We start from the raw sequence: 26,191 nt of genomic DNA, 5'->3' as shown, positions 1-26,191 counted from the left end.
GAGAGAAACTATGCTGTACTTAAGACAAAACAGTGGCAAGCTGTCTTTGTACAAGACACGGATTAGAGGCCTGATGAGAATGTATGTGATAATCATATGAAACACACCTCTGGGGAATGTTTCCAAAGCAAAGCGACCAGAAGACAATGCACATCAGCCCCTTCTTAGCTGCGGGACTAGATTCTACTCTAGTTAGTTCAGTGTTGATCTGGGAGAAATCCAACGACTTCAGAGGAAGTACTCCAAATTTACATCAGTGTAGCCAGGAGCTGAGCTTGGCTCTTGGTTTGCATATACTAGTAAGAGGCCATAGAAAATAGGTCTAATTATGTGACAAGGGGTAGGTATGAGACAGCAACTGCAAGGCCTCAGGGACCAAGCCAAGAGGCTTTGATTTGTTCTCCACGGCAAACAAACTTACTTAGAGACTTGCTGTAGCACTGAGGCTGTCTCCTGTTTTGGATTGCACCCTATGGTCTCCTGAAGCTGCCTGTCCTCCTTTCTAAATCTTTATCTTTACCCTTTGTCCTCCCATCAACGCCTCATTTCAGGTTGCAGACATGGGTCTCCTGGCCAATGCTCTCTGCGCTGCCCCAGGCCATGTTCCATGGCAGAGACCCCAGCAGAGCATGGTAAAATGTTCGAGGTTTGAGTGGTCGTGAATCTAGAATTGCAATGGGCTCATAAATAAAAGGTCCAGACCTCACTGCAGAACGCTGCAGAGCCAAAACAATCCACAAAGCACCAGACTTTGCCCTAGTGAGACTCGGTTATTAGTCTGGGATGAAAAACAGAAAATGTGGGGGTCTGCTGTGTGAATGCTGCGCGCACGTGCAGCACTGCTTAAAATGCAGAGCGCGACTCGGCATTCTCCACAACAGATGGAATTTTGGAGGCTTGGGGGTTTTTTTTATTAAAAAACCAAGTCCCAGGTGGAGACCTTGCAGGTCAAATTTCTTCCCAAAGCAAAGGTCAATAGCAGAGTTACAAATGCCTGGGATGGGATCAAGGATGATGGAGCATTCCAGTGAATGTGACAGACTGCTCCCTCACCCACCTGAACACCATGAGAGGGGCCCAGCGCAGCCACTGCTTTATTAAATCATGCTGGCTTCTCCCTCTCCTTGCAGCACCTGCAGTGAATCTCTGTCAAGTCACACAAATGACAGGGAGGGCTATTGTAACTGGCCAAGTTTTGCAAATTAAAACTTGTAATGCCAGATAGAAAAAAAAAAAAGACGGAGGATCAAACCAGGAGGTGCATTGCAAACCATACTGAGTTCATTTATTTTGATGAGAGTTGCTTGGTTCCAACTGCCAGAGTGCTTCCTGGCACACTAGAACACTTTCTGTTGTACAATTTGATTTAAAAATACAGATAATGTTTTAGTAATTTAGGGCCTCGCCACAGGTATTTTCTCTCCATGATGTGCTGCAGAGTGGCAGTCAGCAGAGGTGCTGTTGCTAGAGCCCAATACAGCACAGAGGGTGCTGCCTAGCAAGGTGTTCTCAACCAGTGGTTCTCAACCTTTTTGGACTCAAGGCACCCCTTGGACCATGCCAGCTCTCAGGTTTCACTCTATTTTTGATTATAGGAAAAAAACAGTCATTCTTGTCGCAGAGAACTCAAAAAACACCCAACAGGCTAGAAGGCTTTTAACAGCCTGGATTCCTATTTGAAATCTCTGGGTTTATCTCGTGAGTCATGTTTGCACACCTAACTGCGCCAATATTGTGTGGCACTCTGGGGCACCCCTGAAATGAGCTCAAGGCACCTTGGTTGAGAATCACTGCAGCAGAGAATCCAGAACTGCAACATCCTCGGTTTACTGACTTCCAGGGTGTGCTGCAGTGCTCATTTTCCTCCACCCCTGGAAGAGGGGTAGGTGGATGGAACTGGTCAATGCACCAGGGTGGGAGTGTCTGAGCACATTTGCTGTGGGTTGCATGGACAGAGGCAAATGTATTTTGTCATGTTAAGTCATTGGCAGCGTGCTCAGTGCTAGTGGAAGGTACTCCATCCCACTCTAAAATCAGAGCGTGCACAGTATCCCACTATTCAATCCTGGAGGACTGCAGCAAGAGCCTTGGGAAATATGTCTGAGGATAGGCTTGCTGGTTCCCAGAGGATTAACTAACTTCTATTGCAGGGAGAAACGGAGGCAAGATTTCCCAGCAGACAGAGCTCTGGGGGAGTGTTAAATGACAAGGCTGCAGGCAGAAGATAGTCCTGAGCACTGGACACTCTGTACACTGTCAGGCACTCTTAATTTTTCTTCCTTTATAGCTTCAAGTACATTTTCAGGCCCATAAAATGCCAGAGAGGATGGGGGCCATTATCTGGGCACAGACAGGAGACTCTGAAGGGACACATGCACTCTGCACAAATACCTAGAACTAATGACGCTTTGCTTTTACCACTCCCCATCTGTTCCAATGTATTTTAACAAGCTCCTAGTCAGGCTTGCCCCTATGTTTACTGCTGCTTTGAGCCACAAATGACTGGGAGTACAATCAAACACTTATTTGGCTTTGTTCTTCTGAGCGGGGAGAGGCTCCCAGGCCAATGACTTTTTGTACAGGGCATCTCACCGAGCACAGCCCACCAGACAAACAGCCGACAACTGAGTTCTGAAGTAAAGAGCAAAGCCAGTCCTTTTGTTTTACCTGGCCCACCAAAAATCAGCATGCACAGCATCATCCAGACGAGCTCCACAGGCTGGTATCAAACAGGAGATTGTTCCCAGCACAGTCCCAAAGCAAGCCAGGCCTGGGACAGAGGGGAAGGAACGTGCTTCCACAAAAGATCAGGCCTCCTCCAAATACCTAAATGGTCTAAAATCAGGTTTATCAGAGAACAGACTCCTAACTTACATCCATGTTCCTGCTGAGCCCTCCTGTGAGTCAAAGTGCTAAACTGGGAAAACAAAGCAGCATCACTGCAGGTCAGATCCTGCATTCGTTCAAGTTGCTGCCATACAACAAAAGAATCCAGTTTATTCTCAGGGCAACACAGAGGTTACATACGTAAGAGCTCTAAGGCATCACTATGCATTTCACTGGAGTGGAATCACTTTTAGTGTGCAGCTTACGTACCAACAGTATCGCAAACGTCTTACTCCATTTCCTTTCAGTTAAAAACATCCAGAACTTTTACATTTGACTTTATGAAAAATATTTTATTTCTATAAAAGAATATTTCATTATAGCACTGCTCTGCCACGAGTCTCCAGCCCAGGACTCCAGAAACCCACCCTTGCCTCTGCTCTATCAGGTTGGGGAAGGAGTCCACTTACCAGACTAGTTTGGTCCAGTTACCAGGCTATAGCAGGTTTTTGTAATAAGTGTCCATTCTGGAAGGATGCATGTGTGGACTCCACCCTTTATAAAACCATCCTTCCAGGAATTCATTCTTCTTTTTGTTGTAGTTTTTTTAAACAAGGTGAACTATTTTTTGCAATTATAAAGTCTATTTTTCTTCTGCTCCCTCAACAATTCAGCACACCATCTTGGAAGATTGAGAGGAACAAATAAATCAAGTCCTTTACCAACAGACTCTCACTGCACCCACCATGTGAGCAATCCAGTTTACTTATTGTAGGGCCTGTAAATACTGGGTCTGTGCAGCTTGGCAAGCCAGGAGAGGTCAGGTCCCAAACTGCATTACTGGCAAAGAAAACATTCTGATTTGGAAGTTTAAACAAAAATAAGGAAAAGCAATCCAGTGGTTCTTTCACACAAACATAGATGCATTTTGCAAACAGATAAGGAAGAAAGGGAAGGTTCCCTTTGGGGTTTAGAAACCTAAGAGAGTGTCTTAAACATGGGCAGAGCAGGCTAATGAAAAGGGATTCCATGATTTTGTTACTTTCTGGCTCCTAATGGATTACATCTGTTTCCATTTACATTTTGTCCCTTATTTGATAAGCCTTTTTTTTGCAGTGTTTCTAGGGCACTAGCATCAATGTCAGCACAAACGGGTGCAGCGTTGTTAACTGCTGCAGAGCCAGAAAGCAGAGCTTACACATTGATTTTGGCATCTTGCAGCAAAATGGGGGCTTTATCTTTAATCGTTTCCTGGCAAGCCAGGGCAGGGTGATACAGTAACATTGGCACAAAATCATTTCAACATGTCAAGTTTGGGGCTTTACCAGGGAGCATGCACCCTTATTTGTATCACGTCCAAAATAATTTAACTCTCAAAGAACAATGATCTTCAAGAGAACTTGAGGTATGAAGCTCATGCTTTGAACAGGTCTGAGCAATGATACATTAGCAAAACAGGCATTGTATACTGCCGCTGAAAGTATGGTCCAGCATTTATATAATACCAGAACCCACCTGCTTCCTCCAAAGGTCGCATCTCCTGTACAGAAAGAATCCAAACCCCTTGGAACAAAATGCCCAGTAAAGGGAGAGGTTTCCAGTGTACTCTCTGGTCAAACTGTTTCGAAGACAGAAACGGGTGGAGAAGGAGGGGGCGACACACACATTCTAGAAATAGCATTCTGTGTGCAAAAAGCCCCATGCATTTCACAAAAAGCAAAGCGCTTTCACAATGGATCTCTTGTTAACAAACAAAACAGCTGAGGGTAACAAAACTTGCCATTTCACTGATTTCTGTGGCAGTGAGATCCCAAGTTTATTTCTAAGTTAAGAAGGAACCTTGGAGCTTTTGGATAAGCAGCATTCCACCTCTTTGGTTGTATTAAAAAGAAGTTTGGAAGAACACATGTAAGTGAAGGGATTTGAAAGACACAGCCAATGGCGTCCTAAAATGCAGTCCCTACGTGCCCTTGGCCTATATCAGAGTGCAAGCACAGCTGAACAGCTGCAGGATTCTTATTGCTGTTGAAGTCAAATGCGTATTGGCAATTAAGAAAATCATACCCTTTTACATACAGCTTCCATACTAAGCTGCCAGCGTGTTTTGTCGTGCAATGCACATTTGAGGGCCCCAATAAAATAGGCACGTTTTGACTAGAATATTAAATGATCTGCGGGGATGAGAAGGGGAGGGTCCATTCATCTGTAACGTAAGGGGAAGAGGAAAGAAGTGACACAAACTCTTGGAAGGCAGAGAGAATTTACCCTCTAATGGATAAAGAAAAGAAGCAAGAATGCTTTCAGAATCCAAGCACCTCAACTCTCCTAGTTCCTAGCATCCCCTTATTGCTTCCAGAGGTCAGTATGTTATAAAGATTTTGGTTTTGTTCTATGAAACAACACAACAAAACACACAGTGATGAGTTTTTGCAGCAGAAGACACTTCGGAAGGTCACCTCTGGACATTTAAACATACCACTGTACCTTAGCAAGTACTCCTGAGCGGTCAGTGTTTGTAATGCAAAACGTTGTTAAAAAGAAGGGGAGAAACGCCCTCTTCCCCCCCAGAATGAGACAGCACGTGTTGCTGCAGCAACTGTTAAGTCTAACTGGCTGACAAGTGCTCCTGATGGAATGTGCTGCCAGACTGCTAGACGAGAGGAAGGTGGAAGGGAATGCAAGCTATTTTCCTCCTTCCCTCACCCACAAAATGCACATTATTTGCAAACAACCACAAAGGAATAACACAGCGTCCTGACAACATGCAACACAGGAGGCGATTTTGTGGGGGGCACAGCCACGCATGGCTACCTCTGGGTCGTCACTTGTGGCAGTATTACTGGACCACATGCTATGCCAGCAAAAGACTCAGGGAAATGCAGGTCCCTTTCCCATTCATCAGTCTCTGTGTTATACACTTGCACAATGCTCGTGACATTGTTGAGGTGCCAGTTGTAGCCTCCCACGATGTAGATCTTCTTTTCTAACAAGCAGCAACCTGCCTCTGACTGGCCTGCCCGCATCGGGCTCACAGTTGTCCACTGGTCCGTGTCAGGCACGTAGTATTCCACAGCTAAGACATCAAAACAGCGGTCGACGTGGTCCATGCGGCCTCCCAGAGCATAAATCCTGCTGTTTGTACTGACCATGGCATGGAGGACTCTAGGCTCGTTCATTGGAGTTTTAAACTCCCACTGATCAACCGCTGGGTCATAACAGTGCAAGGCTTTTTTGTCTTCCACAGATATCCCATACCCCCCTGAGATGTACAGCTTGCCTCCCACCGTGGCCCCAGCATGCCCCCACGTCCTGCGCTTGAGGGAGCACACGTATGTCCACTCGTTGTTTTTGGGGCAATACTTCTCAACAGAGGCCAAGCTCCCTGACCGGTTCCTGCCCCCCGTGGCATACACCAGGCCATGCAAGACGTTCAGCTGGAACTGTATCCTGCTCTCCTGCATGGCCTGGATACGCAGCCACTGGTTTAAGTGAGGGTCATAGCGGTAGCAGATATCAACGGCCCCCTCGCCGCTCCGGTACTGCAGATGCTGCCCTCCCACCACGTAGACAAAATTATCCAGCACAGCCACGCAGGAATGGCTGCTGCCCACTTCCATCTCAGTCAGCTCCTTGAACTGGCGCATGCTGGTGTCCGGCAAATAGTACACTTTGCAGCTCACCGTCCGGTCGTTGTCTGTGTAAGGGGTACCACCGAAGGTGATGAGGGACAGGACATCCGACCGAATGGTGGTCCTAGGGGACTGCATCTCATGCTGGCGGAAGGGCAGGATCTGATAGTTGAAAGCCTCCAGCAAATACTGCCGACACAGGACATCTTCCACCATGATGTCCAGGGTCTGGACGCTGTCTACCAGCTCGGAGGATTTCATGAGCGGGAAGCGAATGTGGCAGAGCACCTGGCTGGCACTGGCACGACGGGATGGGTCGTATTGCAGCCAGCGGACAGCAGCACGGAAGAGATCTATTTCGCTGCAGCTCTTCAGCTTGTTGCTCTGCAGGAAGAAGACGAGGCGCTCTAGCGGCAGGTGGAGGAAGTCCTCTTCCTCCGAAATCTGGAGGAAGTGCCTGAAGGTGAAAGCGTCCACCGACTCCTTCAAGGACGCAAGGCTGAAGGTAGTGGCCATCTGCCCAATATTAAGACATGTCTCAACACTCATAGCAGACTTCAGGAACTCCTCACAGAGCTCCACTACAGGCACCATCTGGAGGAAGACTGCAGCTCCCAGCACATCCTGAATGCAATCCAGATCAAGAGTCACTTCAGCACTGTAAGCAAAGTCTATTATGTGTTTCAGTCCCTTTGCAGATACACCTTTCAGTTCAATCACATCTTGGTTGGCTTCTCTCATCCCGCCGGTGAACATTGCCCTGAAGGTCAAGAACACAGAAGAGGTTTTTTCCCCCCAGTCATGTACAAAGCAATGCATCACCCACTTTAACATTTTTTTGGTTAGGGGAAGGGAGAAATCAAAGTAAGGCATTTTTAAAGAACCAACAGCAGAGAGAGACAGAAGCAGTGCTCACATGATGAGCTAACAATGAAGTGGTTCAGTTATATAAAAAAAAAATGATGGCCCAATCCTGCCATCTTTGACATCCTTCTGAGTAGAGCTAGTCCCCAGCAGGACACTGTCACTTCACGAAATAGGTCCCTTAGGGAGGCAGAGGTACAAACCATCCCTCCACATATCTCTTTGTCTGAGAGTCTTCAGCAAAAAAAAAAAAAAAAAAGTAACAAAGACACCCAAACTGAGCCTCAGAAGCAACATCTGTGCCTTTAAAAAGATTCACACCCCTAACAGACCTGCAAAAACCAAGCAGTGAGCACACACCAATAGTCTTGGTATTACGTATACACAGGGAGCGTGTGAGCTGATGCCAAGCACACGTGTTTCTAAAGGCACTGCTATTTGGAAGTTCACTGCTTCTTGGAGTTTGCATACTGCCACCCCTTTCATACATGGATCTATTGTGTGCTTGTTACGAAATGGCTTTAGGATTCTTTGTGGCCAGCAGCAAGGGAAAGCCACTGAGGATCGATGCTTCACTTTAAAATTCCTTGGGGTAACCTTACAGATAACTACAGGGAGCAATGCTGGACTCTCATGGAGGCACCCCCAGGAAGCTAATGCCCACCAGCATCTGGCCTCATGACTAGATTTCACGCCAAAAGTGGGTAGATGTCATCCCAAAGAGGGCATCCATTGCCAAGACTTGGTCCCTAACAGAGACATCAGGATAGGACCATCAGTGCCTTTATTGGAAGGAGTCCAGAACTAAGGCACAGACATTTGCTCCAACTACACACCTCTCTGCAAGCCAACGTGACTGCCTGGATATTTTTTGGAGCTTTGTTCCCCTCTCCTGAACACATGAGTTGCGACATCCTCAAAACACCTCTGTTATATTGCATCATGACAGCAGGGGGCTAGGAGGCCATTAAAAAACAGTATCTGGTTACAGCACAGCTGTGAGCACATCAGTTGACCAGGCCATGCAGAGCTTAGCCCTGGATCACCTCATCAGGAGGTTTCTAAACTCCACAGGATGTGCGTACTGAGCCGAGTGCTGCAGAAAACCTAACTGCTCTTCCATGGCAACACCGTTTCCCAGACACGGTCTGTGGGCGTAACAGGGGCAGACCTAGTGTGCCCTTGGCAATGCACGCTAAGGGTTGCACAGGCTGCTAGACGCTCAGACCACTTGAGTGTGCTTCTACCCAGACGCAACTTACCCCAAATCCAAGGGTGTGCTGAGTAAGGAACCAAAGGCTGAATAATTAGAAAGAACTAGGAATCTGCATGCGACTCCCCTCAGACGTAGGGCCCCCTCAACTTTATCCTCCTGTTTGTAGGGGGAGTTCCACCACTCAGCCGGATTTGTACCTCGTCTAAGGTGCAGGGCAGCTGGGGCCACCACAGGAAGCTGCACCGGCTTGGAGAAACAATAACACTAAGACACCAGGGGAAAGAAGGATGGTCCCCAGCTGCCCCACAACTACCTGGCAGTTTGGAGGAGTAAGACTCTCTGGAACGACTGTCAGACACATTCATCAATGAACTTTGCTCTTATGTTAAAACCCCCTAACAGGAGGTCAGGGCAGCCTGGAGTGAGGGAAACTGATTTAATTCCTTCAGGGAATTAGGCTCAGAAGTAAAGAAATGGCTTTGGAAATCCAACAGAAGGGGAACTGAGATTCTTTTGCCCAAGCTGTGCCAGAGGGTTAGTACTTGGACAAAGGAAGAGCTCTAGGATGTGAGCAGTGAGAGAGCTGGGTAGAAAACTGACTTTCCACAGCCCACTGACCAGGAACGCTGCTAATTGACTTGGTTTGTCCATACAGCAGATGGGGGCGTTCAACTACAATCCCGGCGAGTCTCCCACCTTTCACAGCAGCAGGATGCTTCTGATCCCTCCTCCCCGGGGAGAGGTAGACAAGTGTATGTATGCATTATGTGGAGCGAGGCTGAATGAGAATAAGGGAGCAGGCAGACAGAAACTGTCACATAATGCAATTCCTTTAAAAGGTGTTACAGTTCTGAACTACTGATTACATAAAAGCAGTGAAAAGGCATTAATTGCTTCTCCCCCTTTTCCAAATAAAAAGTGTTCTAAAAGGCTGGATTCCTCTGCCATTGTTCCCCCGGACAGCGCTACTTAACACATGTGAGTTAGAAAAGGAACCGACGAGGCAATTATGGCTCGACAGAGAAAAGGCTACAAGCAGCAGCGCCGCTCCCAGCGTTTATGAATACAAATGGCACTATTAGCATTTGGTGGAAGATCATCTCCATCGTTAATCGGCCTCCGATTAGGGAGTGTAATAAACCTTGAGGGCTCACATTACTTAAAAATAAATAAATAACCCAAGAAGCCCCAGCCCCTGAATCAGCTCAGAAAACATGTGCCAGGCAGCCATTACCAGAGCAGCTGCAAAACGCAGGGCAAAAGGACCAAAGCAACTTGCCAGCACACAACACACTACATGCTCTTGACCGCCCTGGATTGCCAGCTCATCCTCTTAGGCCACAGAGTAGCTCACACTTTCAGGCATGGCAGGTTCCACCTTCCCAGCCCTTGCTACCTTCAGCTCAGGTGCAAAGGTTGCTCCACCAGCACGCCAACCAGCCCAAAACTCATTCAGCACACATATGGTTCAAAATACCCACTACCCTTCTGCCTGCATGACCTGTTATGACTGAAACAGCTGGCCTCTGGCTCCAGAGGAAATCCTTACCCCCACTGCACTTCACAGTATTGAAAATGGATGATTAACAACAACTTGACCAAGAGGCAGGTGGGCTCAGTGGTTAGATGCTAGTTTAAGACTGAACACCCAGGTTCAGTTCTCTGCTTTGCAACAGACTCGCTCCACATGATCCCAGGGCAGGTCTTCTGACCTTGGTGCCACAGCTCCCCATTTGCACCAAGGGGCAACTGAACCATCCTACCTCATGAGGGACCAGGGGTGCACGTGCACACCAGGCTGAGAGGGACTCTGACACTCAGGGATCGGGGGCTACAAGCTAGATACAGAAAGGAACTCTGAAGACTCCAAGGAACAAAGACTAACACTTGCATTTCTGCTACTGAACTCCACCTTTTGAGCTGTTCTGTTGCGGCCACACATCCAGCTCAGGACTTATTTCAGCGCCACCCCATGCTGCTTCTTCACCAGCTGGAAAAGCCACTGGTCAGTGGGCCACGGCCTATTTCCCTCCCCAAAGGCAACAACTGTTGCTGCTGCAGCCCAGGAAAGGAAGGCACAACTAGAACTGGAACTCAAGCCTCTGCCCAACTACCACAGGGGACCGGCCTTGACAGGCCCTCAGAGGGACAGATTCCAGTGCCCGTATCCAAGAGAGAGAGATGCTCACTCGACAAGGGATGGGAGCACGGTGTCACCAAGGGTACTGGCATCCTGCCTGTGACATTTGGAGCCAGCACCTCCCCCAACTTCCCCAGCTCAAGAGGGAAAAGGCAAAGGCAGAGGCGCCTGGGTCTGCTTCCCTAACGAATTCTCACCTGAAGTAGTCGCTGCAGGCAGCCAAGACAACTTTATGAACCTGAAACACTTCATTATTTATAGTGAGGATGACATCAAGCAGTTGAGCCTGAGCTCGGAGCGAGGCCAGTCCCTGCAGCAGAGTGATGCTGTGGCCAGGAGCAGAGAACGTGCATTTCAGGGCGCTGTTCTTGTCAGCCATGCTAAAAACAGAACAAGAGAAACAGACTGGTTTTTAAATTAAACAAAAACGTGTGACGCACCTGGGGAATTCTGTGCTGGGGAAGATGCTGTAACGCGGAGCTGTTCGAAAGCAATCACGCTGGGTTCTCAGGCTCAAATGCAGCACAGAACGTTGCGACGTCAGTCACGGAGCTGTAATCCCCCCCTCCCCCCAAAACAGCTTTCCCAATTTCTAAATTACATTTTCACGTGACTGACAACAGGCTGTCAGCTGTGGATTACGGGGGGCTGCTCCACACAAGGAAAGCAACAGTCAAAACTTCAGCAAACAGGGCCAAACACCGGGAGGAAATGGCCGGGGCATGAAAATTAATCTAGAGTAAGAGAGGACGTGACTTTAAAGCCAATTAAACATTCTAGAAGAAGAGTATCCATATCTGGAGTTAGGCCAAAATAGTTCATCAGGAATAGCTCTTCAGGAGTAACTCCACATGAAGACAAACCTGTGGTTTTAGCGCACACACTATGGTAAAACAACTGCTGTTTACATTATGGGGTAACATGCAAAAGGATCCAACAGTAAAGAATCCTTTAGATAAAACAAATCTCACAGCATGAAGAGGGGTGCCCAGTTTTCTGGGCTGACTGAAAAGTACCACCACAGCATTTTTACAAAACCAGAACACTGACGTCAGAAGCCTTCGGTCCAGATGAGACGATACAAACCACAGGAAACAGAATAGGAGACTACCAAGAAACCCCGGGCGGGGAGCACAGGAACACGCAGAGTGTTGCATGTGAGCACTGCAGCTACTGAAAAGGGATTTGTGATAAAAAGCAGGTTTGGCTCAAAGTGATCTCTGTGTCGTACCACAGGGCACAAATTGACTGTGCTAAACACGTCAACAGCACGTCAACGGTGTGTTATGCTGTATAGCCTTGCTTTACACGTACTGGACGCCACTAGAAACGAAGAGGAGGAGGAGGAGGGACAGCAGCTGATGCCAGAGACGCCACAAAATGCAAAAGGAAGGCCTGAACACCTGACAGTGCCTTTGCCAGGCAGTCTGTGTCTTGCTTAAGATCTGCATATACTGCACACTAAACACAAGAGTCGCCCTCTCTCTCAAAAGCACGCTCTGAATTGCCGAGTAAAGGGCCTTGGGCACACAGTGCTGATAAACAATTCATCCCCTTTGGAAACTGCTCCTTTTACAGCAGATAGGTCTGGAGCGTTTCTGGGATTATCTGTCTTCACCTTCGTAGATGGACAGCATGACAGTCCCCCCCCAGTAAACAGGAGACCTCTGCAGCCAAGAAAACAAGTTGAGGTTTGTTTATTTTTCCATCAAGGGCTGAACAGAGTAACTCCGCAGCATGTCAAGTCCTCGCTGGTCCATGCAGCAAGGTGAAGTGCTTCTCTGTACGAAGGAGACAGAACACTTTATCTTTTATAAACAGTAAAAAATAAAAAGCCACCTTCACATAAACACCACCCCCTCTCTCAATCCAGAATGCTTCCACAGCCCAAAGTGCTTTATGAACCAACTTCAGGCAGACTCAAACCTGCTTGCAAGATCGGGGCCTTTCACATAGTTATACCTGTAAATCATAAACCAGTTCTGTTACTCTCCTTCCCCTTCCCCTGCAGCATCTTTTTAGCCTCCATGCATACAGCTGCAGAAGACCAGCACGGTTTCGGTCTCCAGGGGCTGCCCATGCTTCTGGCCAGTGCTCTCAGCAGCCCAGTGATAGCATGCATGGCATCTGGTGAAAGGGACTGGCTGACTCTGGGGCTCGAAAGGGACAGACCGCTTTTCATTCCTGCACTGCTGGTCTGAAGCCAGGCTGAAGGAGACTGAAAGTAACCCTCATGTGAGAACCGCTTTGAACCCCACATGAAAGGAATTGGGTAGGCCTGGATACGGTGCACATCACAAAAGGTCAATTGCTGTTACTGGTTTATCTATACTGGGCCAGCGCATCATACCTGAAAACTTGCCAGCATCCTAGCTGACACAATGTTTAATACAGTTTTCCCTTTGTGTGGGCAAGGATAGTCATGTTTAAAGACACGTTAGCTGGCTGTCATTAACCGTAGGAGATCAGCATTCATCACTGCATTTTCCCAGCAGGGACAAGGTCACTGAAGCTAAATGGTAGTCTAAGCCTTGTCCCTAGACAGGACACCAAGCAGCACTGTTATCCCAGTATAACTCCACATCTGGCAAAATTCCCTAGAATAAAGTCATTTTTTTTTCCAGAATAACAATTCTGCTTTGTGAACTGAGTGAAATAAAGACATCTTTGTGACTTGGACTTTGAGGGATTTCGAGTTTGAACTACAGAGAATATGGCAATCACTGGGCTGACCTTAGCATCAGCAAGAAACTACATCATTTCCCTGGCCACTTTTCCTCTTCTCTTCCCACCACTACATGTGATCTGAGATGGATTCCAAACAGAGGAACAAAATTAAACATGCAACTAATTAATCATTGTCACTACATTTACACTGATTATTAAAGAACATCAAAGCTGGAATTAAAGGCTTAACAAGTGTCAGTTCGTGTTTCAGCATATACTGTCAACCCAGCAGGCCTAGCTACAGTTATACCAGCCTGGATCAAAAATTCCAGCAACTGCATCAAGAAAAAGACTTTTAGGAGACTTTGTGTTCAGCCTCCTGGTACTCTCCTTCTGCAACAAGCTGTCTGGGCAAGGACTAGCTATGCCACCAGCAAGCCCCTGCATCCTAAATCAGCATCTTATCCAGATTTACTCCCCACTCCACACAAGTGATGCCTGATATCTTTTCATATAGAAGAAATGCAAGGTGGTTGTTGAGTTTCTTGTTCAGGGTAAATTTCTAACAGCTGCCGCCCCCGAGACAGACAAGCTTGTGAAGGCGCAGCACACCTGGGTGAGGTGCAAAGAGCAGAAGGAGCAAAGATACAACGGGTGCTTGTTTCCATGCATGAAACATGCAGTGTCCCAACTTTTTTACCACGATTTCTGGCTCCTGAGCATCTGTAGGGCACTGCAAGCTCCGAGCCCTCCAAAAAAGTTTTGGTGAAGAAAACGTCACGCCAAGAGATGAACTATGCAGTGGCACACATGGTCAGAATACAAAGGGCTTTCTTGTGGAATATTTGAAAAGCAGCATTATAGATATTTTGCTAATGCAGCTTGTTTAATGCCTTCTGTTTCATGCCTATGCAAAAACACACTCAGATTCCAATTTCTAAACTACAATTAAAACACTTAAAATCAAAACAAAAGTCAAACTCCCTCAGATAAGTCAGTGGTAGCCATGGTTACCATAATATTTTGGATCCTTAGGCTTTATACCACACGCCCAAACGATAAAGTCGTTGAGTTCTCAGCACCTCGCAATGACAAATGCTACATTAGAGCAATAAGGCTAAATGCATTACTGAAGAGTTTGCTGTTTCAAGGAATCATATCAATATATTTTTGACTTCCAGATGATATTTCTATGTCCGCCTTCTTTCCCTTCTCCTTCACGAGGCACCAAAACACAAAAACACATTACAGGGCTTGTTCACCGCCAAACTTACAAGGCTTGGAATTGGGGTGGGAAGGAATATTAGTGGCAAATAATATTCCTTCCCACCAAACCACGACTTTTAAAAATACCTGCCCCGTTAACCTACTTACACTCCCATCATTGGTGCCCCCCTCAGAAACAACTTTCACCACTTCAGGGTCCAACTTAACAACAGAAAGCACTCAGCCATCAGCAGCTAATAAAATATTAACACAGGAAGTGGGATGGGGAAAAGCACAACCCCCCGGCCCCCAGGAAGGAACATAAGTAACATAATTTCACTCTCACATCTTTGCTCCTTCTTCCATCTTCCCCTTTCATCGCCTTTCCCTACCCAAGACACCCAAGTTCTTTATCTTTGTTAACTGATAAATCCAAGGAAAAAGCCTGTGGCTGATGTCTTAGACCAAGTGTCAAAAGCAACAGTTGTTTTGGGATACTGAAGCTGTGATACTTGAAACGAGCCTGAATTTCAAGGGGGACCAGCACTTTCTGAAAGCTCAGGCTCTGTTGGGATGACCGAAGCTGGTCCGCCAAACTTATTAGCTGCTTTTGAAAGCCTTGCTCTACCTTTTTACATTTCGAGTCCCAGAGCTTCGGCAAATCTGTCTTTTGGAGCAGGAAGAGGAATTCACTTTTGTTATTCTTATAAAAAAAAAAACCGCTTTCACACACTTTATTTCAAATAAAATGCACTGATTTTTATTTGTACTGCAGCGGTATTTAAAAGCCTCAGTCTGCTGAAACCCCATCAGAGCAGGGGTTGTTAAAAAAGCACTCAGAGTAGTAGACGTGACAAAGAAAGGATGGGAGGAAAAGGCCATCACTGTCACTATTTTACAGATGGCAAACTGAGGTCCACATAGATTATATGGACTTGCCCTAGGTCACACACTGTATGTGGCAGAAGCCTCGTTTCCTGAGTTCCTGTCGTAAGTACACGTCTGGATCCTAAGAACAAACCAGCCATGCATTTCGGCACACACTTCAGCATGTGTTTATGTCTCACCAAAATCCTTGAGACCCAGCACAAAAAATTTAAATGTTTTCCTAACTCAGAGCCTGACGCTTTGCTAGTTCACAGCTGGAGCCCAGGAGATCCCTGATTGTCAAAGGTAAGGGAAAAACTCCAAGAAGCCAAGTCTTTTCATTCCATTTTCAAAAGTTATTTTTCACCTCCTGGGAGCTCCCGGACACATTTCTAAATTGCTTTGTTTTCTGTTCTTTTAGAAAAGAAGCTGGACTCGTGCCGGATTCCAGCACACACGGATATATTCTGCCACTGGATTTCAATCAGTAGATTGTTCTCAAGCCAAAGGCGTAGGATTCTGGTTTCTGTTAAAAGCCGTAATCACACTGGAAGCTGGTCCAAAGTTGATTGGCCCACAAAAAAAAGCCAAAAAGTGGAGATGAAATATTTGAACAAGCTCAGCTCGATGCCACTTCTGGTCTCCATATGAGAGACTGGTCAGTACATGCTGTACCCTGGATGCACTGGGAGAGCAACAGGATTTGGGAGAAATGGTGCTGCTGATGTGCCAGCTTCATCCCTGTGCCAGTGCAAGGACAGCTTGGAAAACACAGCTTTGGGGCATAGAAAAAACAGGCCAAGGGAGGCCCTGGCCCTACCCCAAACCATCCTCTGGCCCTTCCATGCCCTCCACCTCCCACTCACAGCTGCAGTACGGACAACTTGGAGGTGGCAGAAGAGCCGCTGAGCCCGGGTGGCCCCTATGCTTAGGGTACAGCCCTTGGTGTGGCAATGCCGTGACTAGCATGAAGGGGGGGGCAGGCCAACCATGAAGACAGTCCGATGGGAAAGAACAGGACCTTTATGGTTCTATTCATGCTACGTGCTTGCAGCCAGGGGTTCTGCAAAGATGCTTAAAAAAATAATGGCTGATAAAGATGACATTACAAGCAGGCCGAAATTTAATCCTGCCTGGCCGCCAGAAAGAACAAATACAAAATTATTCTAAGCCAACACGTTATTTGGCAGCTCCAGAGAGCTTCAAAACATAAAAATCTGGCTGGACAGGCCAAACACGGGGACCACAAGAAAAATGGAAATGCCTCAGCCAATGCAAATGACTATATGGGGAAGTCTGACAAAATACACACCCCATGTTCCTCGCATATGTGAGGAAACGTGTGCAGTTGATGGATACACAAATGACTTCTCCTGTAATCATGGCCTTAATTCTCCTGATCTGTCTCTAAACTAAAAGCAAACTAGACACTAGTTTAAACCACACCAAAGAAATCTGACCAAAACGACAAAAACAGGATCCTTTTTCATAATGATAATCTTTTATCTGCATCCTGGTGGCTCCCGGGGGTCCCACAACAGGACGCATGGTGCTTTTTTATTTTTAATCTAGGATTTGTTTATTTTCATGCCTAATGAGAAGCCAGCTGAATACAAACATCATATGATCAGACACGTTTCCACATGGCTGTGCAAAAGCCGAGAGGCACCTAGTGGTGCCAAGCAGCACAGCATGCAAGAGGGACACGAAGCCACGGTTTTGCCATTCGGTGCGGTGATCTATCTGTATCCCAAACATACATTAACGACTTGGGTTTTTTCTCCTGTTGCTCCTTGCAATTGTTCTAGTTCAAAGTTACATGCTCACGTGTTAACAACAGAACAGCACACAATGGGATATCCTCCCTGAATCCACGATGCCCATTGATCTCTCCTTCAATTCCACTCAAACTTGCTCACCTACCAGGAATCAGGGACGGCCAGTACGAGTCAGTTGGAAACAGCTCATTTTATTTCTTAAAAAGCCCACTGATAGTCCTACACTTATAGTTCCTTCCAGTTGTGTAAACGATCCTTCTCGGTCTATCTAATGCAAGTGAGGGATACGATCACATGGATCTCTTCCCTCCTGTCCTTATTTATATCAATGAATCTTCCGAAGTTAACATTATTTGGAATCGGTGAATCGTGAAGCAGCTTCCAATGTAACCAGCCAATACTACTTTAAATTACCCTCATCCTCCTTTCCCCAACTCCCCCGCTTGGGGCACGGACTTACAATATGCTACCACCAGCCTAGTTATCAACACTGGTTTTATGAACCAACATAAATCCCACCTGGATCCAGAACAGACAGATGCCCCATCATCCTGAAGAAGCAGCCCCAGGAGGTAGTTTTACAAAGCCTCTCCTACATAACTTGTTGCACTGAGCAAAGCACTACTCCAGGGTAATTCTGGATACACTGCACAGTGTATTTTTACTGGGGTTTTTGCCTGGGGTAACTCTACACCAAGTCTAATAATTTACTCCAGGGTAGAGCTATATGCTGATGTAAACAAGGAAACTTAAAAAAAAAAAAAAAAAAAAAAAGCCAGCAACCTTACTAGTTTAAAACACTGCTCCTCAAAAAAACACTGAAGAAGTCTGATTCTGTACTGCTGGTAAACAGCTGCATGGGCCCTTGCCATTGTAATGCAGACCTAAATACCATACAGTCAAATCCTTTTAATAGCACTCCTGCAGATAGCTCGTATCCCCCATTACTTAGGCCCCCGTACATACCCTCAGGGGAAGGGGTACCCTTCATAAGCTCCCCGGCATTTTACAGTTTCTTGGCCAAGACACAAACTGGGTTCTACGCTCAATGCATGAAATCCCATCCACTCTGCACTAACAATTCAGGGCAGCATAAGGCTTACGTAAGCCCCGGCCTAATGGTTTTCTTCATTTTTTTATTCTTCTTCTATGGAAGTTCATTAATTTTAGCTCATACAAATCAAAAATAGAAAGAGGTCTCTCAGGCCCTCCAGCCTACTGCCCTGCCAATGCCCGCCTGGTTCCTTACAATGCACTAAAAGTGAAGCATTACTTATAGAGGAGAACATGAGCCTTTATAGCGCTACTGAAGTTTGCTTTTAGACTAAATAATCTAAAACCTCAGGCTCAAAAGCCTTTGGAAGCTGGAAAGAAAAAAAAATGATCATTTTTACAGCAACTCAATTAAAGCATAAACATTTATATCAGTGTATACTTCATGTCTACCAGATGTGGCAGCTAAATGTGTTGTAATATTTCCTCATAGCAAATATATATGATACAACACTATGCAAAATTGAATTTTTTAATAGTTCCTAGGGAAAAAAAAATTAACCAGACTCTGCAGTAAAGGTATAAAGGTATATTAGGTTACAGCAATATAAAAACAGTCCAAACTTCCCAACTCAGCCCATAGTTTTCCACTCATAGTGGTTTCCCCATCCCTTCCATCCATTTGCTCTCTCTTCCCCCAACTTCTGTCCCTTAGAAGGAAGAGGAAAAAAAATCCAACTTCTTTCTCTTGATGTGAAATAAGACACATGCAGGTTTTAGACCGGAGAGAAGTGCAGGTCCTCCCACATACATTCATCCTGTTCTTGGCAGGTGGAGCTTCTGCCAGCAGAGTCACCAGAGTGGATTACTGTATGATGGGACTGAGTTTAAAAAATGTTTACACAGCCTAGTTATCTTGCTTCCTTTCACAGATTCTACTGAATGTGAGTGAGCACAGCCTTTCCTGGTGTCTTGCTTAGCGATCGCTATAATCAATTCCCACTCATCTCCCCAGTCCCAGATCTTGGCATGGCCCTTCCTCTTCAGTGCTGCACGAGGCGCTCACACACCCCCTCCCCTAAAACATGTGCACATCAGAGTCCTCCTCCTCAGAGGGGACACCAGCTGAGCTCCATTGCCTCTTCTGTACACACTTTTTCCTGTACTGGAACGTCTTTCTTTAGGATCACTACTACACATCATACTCCAAATACAGTAATTTATATATCCTGGAACTGTCCTTCCACCAGACACAGAGGACTCCAGGTAACAAGCAGCTATTTTGCTTTTCATGAAATCCTAACTGCATGAAAAAGAAATCTTAATGAAATCTTAAAGTGCAAGATCTGAGGGAGGCCAAAGTTATTCGATGTTTGCTGCAGCCTTTTGCAGAATAAAATAAAAGGTAGCTGAGGGGCCCTGAACAGAAACCCCACATCCTTGTGTCATACTGGGATTTTTACTATGCAAAACCCAAGCAAATTCAAGGTTATAACAATTGCTCCAGCCATGCTGCCTAGCTGCCCAAGAATTGTAACACAGACTATGCAAAATTATATGCCTTACTCCGTGACTAAATAGGCTAAATGGCAGACAAATGAATGTTCTTGTTTGCAAGAGACTAGTTTCATTTTTTTAAGCAATTAGCATTAACAGTGTGGTAGCAGTTCCTCAGCCAGAAATTCTGTCTGTGCTGTTTGGACAATATACCACAGAAAGGCCACTTATATGTGTAATTGCAACAAGACTGTTTTCATCTAATGTAGAGAATAAACACTGAATAGGTGCAACAAGCTAGTGTAAAGGTATATAGAAACAGGTCATACAGACCCGCTGGCTGCCCGGGGTGCCCTACACCCACTGGACAGGATCCTATCACCCCTCTCACCACAACAGGAAATTCCTGAACTCTCGAACAGGCCCATCTCCACGTAAGACACTGAAGGCCAATCAGAAATCAGGTATTGCCTAGCCTGCAAGAGACCTTCATTTCAAACCAAACAACATACAACAATGCTGGAGTACGTTCCCCACGGACAAGAAAACTACCTGCTGAAACACCATTCTGGATGGCTGCTTATGTCTCCATGAGTCCTCCAGATGCTGTGCAGACAATAAAAGGAGTGTAGGTTGTAGCCATGTTGGGCTAAAGACATGGATCTTTGGGTGAATCTGATCTCTTTTATTAGACCAAATAAATAGCTGGAAAAAGTGCAGAAAATAACCAACTTTCCCAATGCCTGCTTGCGACAGGTTAGTATTACTGTTCCTGTTCTACAAGGACCGGAGCCAAATGGCATGTCCAAGGCTAGAATAGCAAGTCAATAGTAAGGCTCAGGCTAGAATCCAGAGAGGCCTCTTCTCCAACACCATGAGATTTGTGTCCATAGGTATGCAAAGAGATATTGGCTAGCTTTAGAGGAGGCATTTATCCTCAAGGGAAGGGATGACAGCACTGCTAGCACGCAAAGGAACACCGGGTTCTTGACATCTGGTAGCTCTAAGGAAAAAATTTTTAAAAATCAGCACTCCCCACCACATCTTGGTCAATGCTGCTTTTGGGACAAGTCAGAATAAATGACTAGCTGGCACCTTAAACACAGCAGAACCTGGAAGTCCTCCCTACAAACTCCCAACACCAAACTACAATGCACAAACAGTCTTTGTCAACATCTAAACAAGTGTTTTATTTTGTCATCTTCATGGAAACATTTACATTTTGTGGAATCCCTTATTGTCCAGCTTACCACCTCACCAACACAAGGGCTTTAATAAATAAATAAAAACAAAAACAAAACCCCCATACACACAAATAATCCAACCACCTTCTGAACATAAAAGAATAAGCATTTAGGCCTCATCTTTACCAGGAAACGTAACCGTGTTTAACTTTAACAAGCAATGTGAACAGGTGCATGAACCAAGACAAGAACAGGCTGCATTCATCTACGTGTCAGCAAGCTACCACTAAATCTTCAGGGATGTGGGGAAAGAAGCTGAATGCAACTTCTCTGGACCTGAAGTGACAAGTCCATCAGGGCCATCTTTTGGGGCCCCTAACCAAATCTACTCTTCAGACCTGTATTTAAATGCCATTACCTTTCCAAATGCAGGAAAACAAAACTTGCTACAAAGCTGAGGCGTGTTAATTAAAAACAATTAAATAAACTTCCGCCGTCAGTTCAGTCTCACACGCACACCTCACAAATGTTATTTATGTAACGATAGGGGAAAGAGAGAGAGAGAATGCTCCAGGATTCTCAGTCCACCCACCGCCACAAATACCCTGTATTACAGCCAACTCTTTCTACGGAGGGAGGCCTGGATAAAAACTCTCCAAATACCATCAACATTGCTCTTGGCATCAGCCAAAGGAAGCTGCTAGACAGTAACAGAAGTTTGTTGGGGTTGTTTTCTACGGGGTTTATTTTTAAATACAAATATAGGGCAGAGCATGGAGTTCCATCTTGCCTTCATTCCCTAGCTCCTCATTAGGAGATTCTGCTTGCTTGCATTCATTTCAGCTAGTCATACAGTCCCCATTGCCATAGTTGCTGAGCGTCTCGCAGTGTTGCATATAGTACCTTTCCAAGGGCACATAAATTACAAAAGGCCCATTATGTCCAGGGGGATGAGGCAGAGAGAGTTTAAGTGACTTGTCCAGGACTGCACTGGGTCTGTGACAGAAGTGGGGACAAAGCCCAGGCTGAGTCTCAGGCTAGCAACTTAACAGCTTGCCCAACACCCACACACCCTTTACTTGTATTACCCAAGTGCCTAGGAACCCAGTCACAAACCAGAGCCCTGCAAACCACGGAACAGCCTCCATTCTGTCATTTGAACCCACAAGCACCAGATTTTATTGTTAATTCCCATTTCTCACCCTTCTGGTGAGGCGTGCACACCAGGCCCACATCCTCCCCCTGCCTGGCAGGGAGAAGCAGCTTGTCACTGCAAGCGGAGGTTAGCACTGCCAGCACAATCAGCCTCACCTGAATTTGCCCCCGTGTCACGTGGGACACACCGCCCCAACTCCCTCATCTGTAAACATGGGATAGCAGCATTGTTCCTCTGTCCTGCAGCCACAGATGTCATGGAATAGCCAGTTAGTTTGCCACTGGAAAAAGAGCCTCCAATGTGAAGCGCAGCAGGTATTTTGCTAGTCCAGGTCCGCATGCGGAAGTGCAGCAGGTAAAACAGGTGTGTAGCTTCTCACAAGCTTCTTATACCAAGAAACACCCCAATTTAAACAAAACTCATCCCAACAAAAATGCCCCTCTGCTGGTTTAGAGGAACTAGCACTAACTGCACAGGACTGTTTTTGCTGAGAGAAGCTGCCTCCATGGAGTCAGGACAGCGACAGAGGTAAGGCAAAGCCAGCAATGCTCTTCTAGAAGAGAGTAGAGTGTAACTCATTTCATTTACCCTGTAGAGACAGTCCTGGAGCATAGATTGTGCTGGCCAACCCTTGGGTGCATCAGCCGGTGCACCTGCACCCCCTCCTTTATTCCTGATCCACCCAAAGTTGGTCCACTAGTCCACTGACTCAGTGGCTCATTAGAATTTGCTTGTTTTCTTCCAAACTCTTTGTTCCATGAGTGTTAATGACTCTCTTTCCTTTTAAATGGTTTTTAATAGTTCCACTGCCCTCCTTACTTCTGCAGTGCTGCTGTCTGTTAGCTGCTTCTAGCCATATAGTTCCCATTGCACAGCCCTGCTGACTGTTGGGTTGTTGTTTTGTTTTGTTTTTTACTCCAGCTAAAAACTTTAACTCAGGTGTGGCAACCACTTTCCACGAGGCACTGAAGGCACCATCTAGATGCTCGAGGAGGCTTGATTTTGTTTTATGATTCTGGAAAAGATGCACGTTCACCTAGAATGACTCTAAGACGAATGAAACCACATCTCGCACATGATCAGAGGTCAGGAAAACAGATCTTACGATGACAGGCTGAGAGCCACGGGACTCTTTAGCCTGGAAAAGCGTAGGCTCAGGGGTGATCTGATGGCCACCTATAAGTTTATCAGGGGTGACCACCAGGATCTGGGGGAACATCTGTTCACCAGAGCGCCCCAAGGGATGACGAGGTCGAACGGTCACAAACTCCTGCAAGACCGTTTCAGGCTGGACATAAGGAAGAATTTCTTTACTGTCCGAGCCCCCAAGGTCTGGAACAGTCTGCCAGCGGAGGTGGTTCAAGCACCTACATTGAACACCTTCAAGAGTAAATTGGATGCTTATCTTGCTGGGATCCTATGACCCCAGCTGACTTCCTGCCCTTTGGGCAGGGGGCTGGACTCGATGATCTCCCGAGGTCCCTTCCAGCCCTAATGTCTATGAAATCTATGAAATCTCTGGCAACAAACAAAACTGGCACCAGGAAGTTCTTCTTCACCCAGTATGTCATTACAGCGCAGTGTTAGAGGTGATATCTTTTATTAGCCCAACAAGATTTTTACAAAAAAAAAGTCCTTAATTGCAAAAATCTTGTTGGGCTAATAAAAGATATCACCTCTACTACAAGCCCCGATTGCTTTTTCCTCTAGACCAATACGGCTACAACCTGGATGCCTGACATTAAAGCATGGTAGCCGTCAGATGTGGTAGAAGCTGGCAGGGCAGCCAGTCACAAAAGGACTGGACACATTCTTGAAGGAAAGGGGCATCAGTCTCTACAGAGCACAGGAATGAGAGGCACGGCCTCCGAATCAAAACTTCCCGGACCTTAAACGTGAGTGAGGGATGGGGAAAAACCCTGCTCAGACCCCATTCACTCTCCCTTCCAGTGTTCATTCTCTGCTGCGGTGTGACATGGGCCTTTTGATATGTCATTCTGGAATGGGAACCAAATCTCACTAAGTAGAGCTCCAAGCCCCCTTGGTGATGGGGGCCACTAAAGGTACATCACCGATTGCTCGGGACAGCTCTGAGACAAAGCAGGGATGGGAGTGAGGGTCTTGGGTTCATAACAGTGTGCCCAGTGGGACGCCGAGAAGAGCACTCTGGACAGTGCCATTGAGCCAGCAGATCCTGCCCAGTGAAACTGCCCAGACGCGAGCGGACGAGGGACAGGAAAGCCGCCCTACAGTCCTCCCTGTCGGACAGGGAGCTGGGCTGGGACATGCTGTGCCACAGCCTATTTGTTGCCCTAAAGGATGGTGGGCAGGGTTGCTAACCCTCCGGGATTGTCCTAGAGTCTCCAGGAATTAGATCCCGATCTCCAGGAGACTGCTGAGAGGCCCGTGGGGGGGGGATAAACAATAGGACATTCATTAAAACAAATATGAAATGTTGAGTCTGATCTCTACAGTAGTTCAGCAGGTTTTTTAAATGCAATAGTCACGCGCATTGCCTTCCTGATGTAGTGTCTACATCCATACCTGATATACACAGGCACATGGGCATCACGGTGTCATGCGACACACGAATGGGCAACAAACAGGCGGTGCCACGGTGCATCCTAGCCCAGCTCCCCATCCGGCAAGGAGGACTGCCGGGCTGTTTTCCCATCCCTCATCTGCTCACATCTGGGCAGTTTCACAGTTTCTAGGGTCGGAAGGGACCTGAGCAGATCATCAAGTCCGACTCCCTGCCATGGCACGGGGCAGCATCCGCTGGCTCCTGGGGCTGGGTCAAAGGCACTGCCCAGAGCGCTCTTCCAGGTGCGCTCGCGTGTCCTGGGCCCACCAGCATCGTGGCGGAGGCGATCGCAAAAGACGTTTGCAATGAAAGACATTTTTATTTGCAAAAAAAATCTTGCGGTGAAATAAAAGCGGTTGTGAGGAGACGCCGGGTGAAGAAGAGCTTTGCTGGTGCCGTGCGGCAGCAGAGTGGAAACCTCCCCACGCAGGGTGACACCTGGGGCCGGGCAGCACCCCGTGTCCCCTCGAGGGGAGGCTGCTGGGAAGGCGGCAGTGGAGAGGAGAGAGGAGGGGAGGGCAGCCCCCCGTGCCGCGCTTCCCACGGGTGACAGCAGGCCCCAGCCCCCCGCGCAGGCCGCAGCCCAGCCCGGCGCGCCTCACCTGCTGGGCCGCTCCGCGGAGAACTCGGCGCCGCCGGACTCCGCCATCTTCCCAGCGCGACCCTGGCACCGGCACCGGCACCGGCACCGGCACCGCCCCCTCCGCGCGGCGCAGCGCGGCGCGGCCCGACCTCGCCTCGCCTCGCTTCACCCCGCCCGGCCGGCGGCGCCGGCGGCAGCGGCGTCCTACGGGGCGCCGGCGGGGCCACGCGCGCGGCGCGGGGGGGCGGGGCCACAAAGGCGGGGGCGGGGCTCCCGCCGAGGTGATGAGGGCGGCACGTGGGCACCTCAGTGATGCGTGTTGTGGGCACGCTGGTGGCGTGGCACTAGGGCGTCGGCGTAGTGTCGCAAGCACGTCGGCGTTGCGTCACGGCCACGTCACCATTGTCAGGTCCACATCGGGATTGTGTCACGGGCACGCCGGCGTTGTGTCACGGGCACGCTGACGTACCAGAAACCGCCCGGCATAGGTCCCGAGTTGGCCCCGTTCAGAGCTGGAAGGCAGGGGCGACTCGGGGGAAGCGCAGACACCACATTTGTTTCGTTTCTGCTCACTTTGGTCACGTCTCCGATCCGAGGAAAGCCTCCCGAGGGACAGGGGTGAAGGCCTCGGTCTCCCGGGGCTGTCACATGGCCGGGACAGGGTCTGAGCAGGGTTTTCCCCCTTCCTCTCGCTTGCAGCCTCCAGCCTCGAGGGTCCGGGAGGGTCTGACTGGGGGGTCGTGCCCCTCGCCCCCATGCTCCAGAGTGCCCTTTCCTTCTGAGCACGAGCAGGGAGCCAGCTGCACGCCCCAGGAGTGCCGAATCCTAGGGCCCTGCTCCAGTTGCTGACCCGCGCACTGTCCAAGCACTAAACTGTCTTCAAGTCTGGAGCGTGGGCAAGTGACCAGAGCAGGGCTCCAGGATTGCGTAACCGGCTCCCTGCTCGTGCTTGGGAGGAGAGGGCCATCGGGAGCCACTGAGAGTGGCATGGCCGCTGAATC

The 26,191-nt window shown here is 47.6% G+C and overlaps 1 protein-coding gene across 2 annotated transcripts; it reads right to left on the bottom strand.

Annotated features, from left to right (window-relative positions):
• Nucleotides 1-88: 88 nt before the first annotated feature.
• On the bottom strand, nt 89-25,422 carry KLHL26 (kelch like family member 26). Of its 2 annotated transcripts, none has more exons than XM_090027399.1 (2): nt 25,210-25,422; nt 89-7,215 (listed from the first exon to the last, which is right to left on the bottom strand). In XM_090027399.1, the coding sequence occupies exons 1-2, from the start codon at nt 25,254-25,256 to the stop codon at nt 5,634-5,636; spliced, it is 1,629 nt and encodes a 542-aa protein (XP_089883525.1). In that variant the 5' UTR covers nt 25,257-25,422; the 3' UTR covers nt 89-5,633. The 2 variants fall into 2 exon arrangements, with proteins under 2 accessions (XP_089883525.1, XP_089883526.1); XM_090027400.1 differs by lacking the exon at nt 25,210-25,422 and adding an exon at nt 8,582-8,601.
• Nucleotides 25,423-26,191: the final 769 nt, after the last annotated feature.

This window comes from Crocodylus siamensis, chromosome 14 (assembly GCF_052110815.1).
Source record: "Crocodylus siamensis isolate JL-2025a chromosome 14, ASM5211081v1, whole genome shotgun sequence".
Taxonomy (NCBI): Eukaryota; Metazoa; Chordata; order Crocodylia; family Crocodylidae; genus Crocodylus; species Crocodylus siamensis.
Note: the sequence above shows the minus strand (reverse complement) of the source record. Positions and strands in the feature narration are given on the sequence as shown.